This window comes from Acartia tonsa, chromosome 13 (assembly GCF_053477335.1).
Source record: "Acartia tonsa isolate MP-2025a chromosome 13, ASM5347733v1, whole genome shotgun sequence".
Taxonomy (NCBI): Eukaryota; Metazoa; Arthropoda; class Copepoda; order Calanoida; family Acartiidae; genus Acartia; species Acartia tonsa.
The window spans coordinates 4,820,869-4,827,878 of NC_137272.1; the positions used below are offsets into that span (position 1 = coordinate 4,820,869).

The following is a 7,010-nucleotide window of genomic DNA, read 5'->3' on the forward strand; positions in this document are numbered from 1 at the left end:
AAAAACAAGGATGACAACATACATAAGGCGAAGCTCTAAAATCAGAAGGAATGACAAACGAACAATAACTCTTGTATAGAGTCAGAACTTAAAAAGTACAACATTAATTTGTAAATCTTAACAAAATTGTACATAAATTTGTTGCAAAATTGCTTAAATATAGAATACTGCATAAGGACATAATATAGAAATGCTTTGCTTATAATAATGTGCCTTGTTGTCTAGGAATCATTATTTCAATAATAGGATAATTATACCAGCTGTGACCAACAACATTCCGAAATTTTTATTAACACATTTTCTTATCCGTTGGCTTAACAAGTGGGGATAAAAATCTTAATTAGTTAGCATAAAAAAGAACTTTATCTTCAGGAGGCATAATTTTGTTTACTATAATTGGGAGAGTATCAAGGATCGGCGTATTTTGATGTTTTATAAATGAAAGCAATTTTTTTAATTTTAAAATTTGATTCAATTTGAAATTAAAATTTTGTAAAAATAAATCTTTCAAAATTTTAACAAAAATCTGTCAAGCATTTTCAATGTTAACTGTTGTGACTAATTTTGATAATATCATCATGAGAAGATCAAGAAGTCGTTCTAGAAGCAGATCTAGGTCGCCGAGCCGGTCAAGAAATTCGGATTCCAGGTAAATTATAGAAAATTATATTTATATTGTTATTTACTAATTAAACAGCTTTATATTGGGAAAATGTTTATTTCTGCAGCTGCTAAGAAATGAAATATATATAAAAGATTGAAAATAAATTTTTGGGCGTTTTTTTACTTTTTTCTTGTTTTTGTGATTCTTCATTAGAGAGAATGACTGAGAGGCAGGGAGACAGAGAGAGAGAGAGAGATAATTTCAAAATAGTAAATTTATTATGTAATTTTCAAATAGTGAATAATACTAACTATTTGGTAATTCAAAGAAAATAAATGGGTGCTATCTGACATATTTAACCAAATATACTAAAATAGCTTTGACTCCAAGGGCCCTAAGTAGCATGTACTCTGATAAGATATACAAAATTTCTGTTGGTATGAATCGTCAGTGAGGGAGTTGGTCAGTCTGTCAAAAGTTATAATTATAGAGATGCTATGTATCTTCTTCAAATGGAGTTCATAGCTTTAAAGAACGGGTTTCAATAAGGAAGACGACCTATCAATTATAAATGCGAGGCTGCTGTCCATGACACTTTAATGTCAGGTCCAACAACCCAGGATAACCAAGGGGATCTTAATCTCTCCTTTTCTGTCCAAACACTTGGGATATTAAGTAACACCAATCAGACAACTAAGTCTTTGATTGCACCACCTTTGTCAGGAAATAGAAAAGAGAAGGGCGACAACAGGCAAATTTTTACACCTTTTTGTTTTCAGTACTGAGATCTGCCACGAGTACATACGTAAGGCTGTTGCAGGACCTGGCGGCTACAATCCTGACACAGATCAGGGAATTCTTACTCTCAGCTGTTGCAAGAGATCTATTGTGTAATTTATTCGAATCCGGTGGATAGTAACCGGTTCTAATCCATACGAAAAAACTATGTATAGCATCGTATTATATCCAGCTTTCTACGAATATAATAATATACAATCAAAAGATTAAAACCAGATTTTTAGCCGGTGCCTTCGGCACCTCGGGGCTAAAAAAACTAGTTTTAATCTTTTAATTGTACATTCTATATCCGCGGAAAGCCGTTTATAATACGATGTGAGAATTAACTAATAAATCATTCTTATAAAAAAGTAACAGGATATAAGCCTTTGTGTCTGTTTATCTGTTAGTATGTGTGAAGGATCTCGCTAACCACTAAGCTGAAATGGTTCACATTTATGGTGAAGCTTATTTTGGGTCCAGGAAAAGTTTAAACTTATTTTTTTGGAGGGGAGGGGGGGGGGGAATTGACCCAACAAAAAATGCCCAACACCTAATTTTATCTTTCTTTTATGTTTAAAATTGAAAATTTTAAATCTAAGGATCTTCAGGTTTTTTGTTGATTAGGTTATGACCATGTATTGGGGTGCTAAAATGTTCAAAATAAAACTGTGTTATTTTTCCCAGTAGTTTATGTTATATTATGTTTTATTTTCATGCTTCGTATGGACGTAATATTTTGAATTTTTTTACTTGCGATTGTGGCTCCAACACGTAGCACATCCTCTCGTCGCCGGGGAGGTGAAAGGTTCGAATCTCGGGCCGACACCGCGTCATAACTAAAAACGTAAAAAAATGGTTCTTACTGCTGCTATGTCAGATGCGCGACATAAATAGTATGAGTAGCGGGACTAAACAGCGCAACTCACTACTATGCACAGTTAGGACTTCTCAGACAAAGGTCGTGCAATCAAAGGGTTGGTTGTCTAATGGATGTTACTTAACCTAATATCCTTGGGTGTTAGAGTATCGCATCCCATTACACGTGGATGATGCTCTGGATTCTCTAGATAATCACTTAAATTGAAGGAGAATCCCTCCCTTACGAGGTAATGGTAAAATATTTTCTCGTATTCATTCGAATCCGGGGGATAGGAACCGGTTCTAATCCATACGAAAAAACTATGTCAAGCATCGTATTATATCCAGCTTTCTACAAATATAAAAATGTACAATCATAAGATAAAAACCAGTTTTTTTAGCCCGTGCCTTCGGCACCTCGGGGCTAAAAAAACTGGTTTTAATTTTATAATTGTACATTCTATATCCGCGGAAAGCCATTTATAATACGATGCGAGAAATAACTATTATTTTTAGATGTATATCTGTGTTTAATATCCTGTTTAATTTGGTTGGAATTAACAAAACTGTTAATACACTTGCTAAGAAACAACTAGATACAGGTATTATTCTTCTGTTTGGTATCCTTATTTAAAAATAACAGGATCTCTGTGTGAGTTATTCTGTACTGAAGGATCTTGCTGAACCGTTTTGGTTACCCTTTACAATGCTGTTTCTCATAGGGAAAACAATAAAAGTGTCTAACTATGACGTCAGAAAAAATTAACAATCAACCAATGAGAGGCCGCTATATATTTTACCATTGTGAATACTGGCTTCTCATTAGTTAATTGTTAATTTTTTCTTACGTCATAGTTCGACACTTTTACTGTTTTCCTCATAGGTCCTTGGAAGGTAAAAAACTATTTTTGGTGAGGGTACCACCACCCTCCCAAGAGATATCACCATTAAAATACCAAACAAAAATTTTTAAGTGTCGCAAGGCGGCGCCTTTGTATAACTCACTGCTAGTTAGTTTATACTTAGCTGCTAGTTATAATAAAACTGTTATACAAATTTTAAATAAAGGAATAGTTATTTCTCGCATCGTATTATAAACGGCTTTCCGCGGATATAAAATGTACAATTATAAGATTATTCTTATGATTGTACATTTTTATATTCGTAGAAAGTTGGATATAATACGATGCTAGACATAGTTTCTTCGTATGGATGAAAACAGGTTCCTATCCACTGGATTTGAATGAATACGAGAAAAGTTATGTATTCCTACATAAAATAAAGGGAGGGAGAGGACTGTAATTACACAGCACTGGTACCAAAAGATTTAAACACTTTGGTTACTTTTAATAAATTTTGATTGGTTGATTCTAAGCTTATAGTTTTTAAACTTTTCAACCAATGTTTTTCATCAACATAAGGGGTAATTTTGTTTACCATCACCAAGAATGTATATTGTATATCCATTTATCGTCCATTGTCTTATTCCTTAAGATCCTTGATAAAAGAGAAGTGAGAGGTTTTCATTCATGATCTCGCTAACCACGTGGGCCGATTAAGTTCTCTATGGTTATATTTTGTAGGTGCGACAATTAGTAATATGTTTGACATAACACTTGACATAGTTGATTCTGATGTTTGGGCTTGTGCTATCTATGCTGTTGTAAAGGTAAACCAAAAGGATGGCAACATCCATAAAAGCAAAGCTCTGAAATGGAAGGATAAACGAACATTAACACTTGTAGAATGTCAGAACTTAAAACGAAGGGGCGTCCAAGCTTTTTTGTGGGAGGGGGGGTAAAAAAAATTAAGGGGGAAGGGGTAATTCGGTTTTTTTTTGGGGGGGGGGGTGAAATGCCGCAATTTTTTTTACCCCCCCCCCCAAAAAAAAAAAAATTTTTACCTTGGGGGTAAAATTTGCTTGGGGGGGGGGGTAATTACCCCCCCTGAAATCTGTTGGCAGGGTTAAATTTTGTTTACCCCCCCCCCCCTAAAATTTACCCCCGGGATAAAAATTTTTTTGTTAGAGATTTTTTATTTTGGGGGGGGGGGGTATTTACCCCCCAAAATTGTTTGGGGGTAAATTTTAAATGGGAGGGGTAGTCCCCACTTTACCCCCCCCCCCCTTGGACGTCTATGCCTTACTGTTATAGGAATCATCATGCAAAGTTTGAAATAGATAGGACAATTCTAAAATGCCTAGATTACCCAATATTACCTGACATATAATGTAAAAAAAAAACACAAAAAAAACCTTCCCCAATCCTCTTATTCTCAATTTAATTCAAAACTAAGGGGAAGGGAGGGGATTCGTTGCTCAACTAGTTACTTTGATATAAACTAGGATTGGGCCGGATATCCGGCTGATTTATAATGCCGGATATCCGGCGTTGGATAGATAACCGGCTGGATACAGGATATCCCGCATTAGAAATCAGCCGGATATCTGTTATCCGGCCAAAAAAGTATCCGGCCCAACCCTAACATAAACCACTTTTTTTAGAACATGTACAAATTTCTAAGCCCTGCCGTAGCCTGGTCTATTATAACATTACTCTCCACCATTTTCAAGACTGCTAAATATTTTGCTCAGGGATTTTTTGGGTGGATGTGAGTAATATTATTTTTACTAGCCTCTTTTTAGTAGCGAAGATTTTCTATAATTAGGGTCGGTCCATCCGTCCGTCCGTACGGATAGCCTTTTTCGTTAATTTAGGCGTGATAGAATTTCAAACTTTGTATGGTGATTCCTGTAGTAGTTAGGTACGATTTATTTACCAGAATGTCCGTACGTTCATTTAAACATGTTGATTTTTTACTTTTTTCAGTCCAATTTAACCAAACCTAACAAGACTAGAGTATTTTAATACTATTGATGAAACTCTAAGTGGGGGACAATCCCTATGATAAAGTAGAAGGGTTCATGTGTATCTGTCTGTCATTACCGAAGGATCTCGCCGACCGCTGAACCGACATGGTTATCCTTTACAGTAAAGCTTCTCATTGGTCCAGAGAAGGTTTATAGCTATTAATTGTGAGGGTTCCCTACCAAGAGAAATCGCCAAAAATCAGAAAACCAGCACCGCCAAGTAGATATTTTTTGAGCTTTTTTGAACAGCTGATCTTAACATAGTTTAAAAAAAACATTTTGCATGCCCCTAGAGGCTGCTGGTTTACATTGTACGTAACTGATTCTTGTTTATTTTAGCCTTGGTAGCTTATCAATATTTGGAGTTTTATTATACGCATTCCGCTTGTTGGCAATAGTGAAGGTCTACAAGTATATGTCAGGTGTATTTTCTAACATGCATACAGTGTTCTACAAAGCTCTGTTACCATCACTCTGTGTTTATGTTGATTTGAATACATGAGTTCACGTTTGTTTTATATCTTTTTATTTATGATGATATAAGTGTACTTATTATTAAACATAACTCCAGACATTATGGGGCCTATCTACAAGATTTTAAGTACTTAAGACCGTTTGTTCTTTTTAAAAAAAAAACAAATTTGTCTTAATTTGTAATAAAATATGCACTTTCGGCGTAGGGCAAATTTCTCTGCAAGGGCAAGGTCTTAAGCTCTAGTGCTCTGGAAGGGTGGTTAGATTCAAAATTCAACATTGTTTTCTCATTGTCATTGTTTGGGCATGAATTGTATTATTTTTTATTAGTTTTGGACCAAAACTGTAAGGTTTGTATTGAAAAAAGTGGAGCGATTGGGTTTTTTTCAGCACCCTTTATCTGAACATGAAACATCATTTTTATAAATATAAATATTTGTGGTTTGGTAATTAAGTATTAAATAATATTAATTTAGGAGCTGACAAGAATGAGAGATGGCCAGTAGACAACGAAAGGGTATTTTGGATAACATTTTTTTCCAAACGTTTTAGACTGACTTGAAATACGAGATATAAAGAAGATTTGCTTGTAAAAAAAATAGTGTACATGAAAAAAACATCTCAGTGAAACTTCGTAGGAGTCTTTATTTATTTGCGTATATACTACAAGTATAGACAGACCTAAAACATACTTACACAAAGTATAGAATTGCTGCGCTTATAGCAAAATTATGTCAATGCGTAACACTTACACTTTTAATTAATTAAATGACCCAAATGGTAGCTGGACAAAGTGTCTCAAAAACAGCCATGTGACGTCTCATCTCCCTCATTTTTATGACTTCACCTGGCTGTTTTAAAGTTGGTATGTTTTTCAACCTATAGTTCACATGGCTGATTTTTAAGACACTTTTTCCCGCTACCACATTTGACTTTGAAAATCCTACGGGTAGCTACTAATAATTTCTTCTAGAAACCTACAACAAACAAGTAAAATTGTTCTTTCAGGTCATAGTTGTGTGTGAGTCTAAAGTGTAGAATTTAAAAAACAAGTTTTTTTCTGTTAATAAGTTAAATTTTGGTTCTTGTATTACTTTTAAAAATAAATCATCTATTGTTAAGTTTTATTGGTTTCTTTATTATTAGCGCATGGCCTTTCCGTCAATTGTAAATTAATAAATGATAATAACTTTCTTTTTGATGAATCGTTACCATTGATTTTGTTTGCCAGTAATTTACATATAAGGCCAAATAATGCAAAATAAGATTTAAATTTAAATAATCTTAGTTTTTACCCAAAACTAATATAGTAGATGCCAAAATAAAAGGAATGATTTTTTAAGCTTTGGCCATGTCTAGTCTTGTTTAATTTTATTTATTGAGTCTACGGAATGTAAGTTTATCAGTTAATCTTGGGTTAATTTT

General features: G+C 34.2%; 1 protein-coding gene across 1 annotated transcript; it reads left to right on the top strand.

Moving 5' to 3' along the window:
- Nucleotides 1-532: 532 nt before the first annotated feature.
- LOC145335035 (uncharacterized) lies at nt 533-6,706 on the top strand. Its single transcript, XM_080180723.1, has 8 exons — nt 533-649; nt 1,384-1,494; nt 2,759-2,844; nt 3,826-3,911; nt 4,746-4,852; nt 5,451-5,533; nt 6,062-6,102; nt 6,594-6,706. Exons 1-8 carry the CDS (start codon nt 543-545, stop codon nt 6,621-6,623), a joined length of 651 nt encoding a protein of 216 aa, XP_080036849.1. The 5' UTR covers nt 533-542; the 3' UTR covers nt 6,624-6,706.
- Nucleotides 6,707-7,010: the final 304 nt, after the last annotated feature.

What these genes read in the sequence shown, in the direction of transcription:
- LOC145335035 (XM_080180723.1), top strand. Translation starts at nt 543, where the DNA reads ATGTTAACTGTTGTGACTAATTTTGATAATATCATCATGAGAAGATCA. An exon ending in CAGGGATTTTTTGGGTGGAT is followed by an intron (nt 4,853 to 5,450) that starts GTGAGTAATATT and finishes TGTTTATTTTAG; the next exon opens with CCTTGGTAGCTTATCAATAT. An exon ending in GGTCTACAAGTATATGTCAG is followed by an intron (nt 5,534 to 6,061) that starts GTGTATTTTCTA and finishes ATATTAATTTAG; the next exon opens with GAGCTGACAAGAATGAGAGA.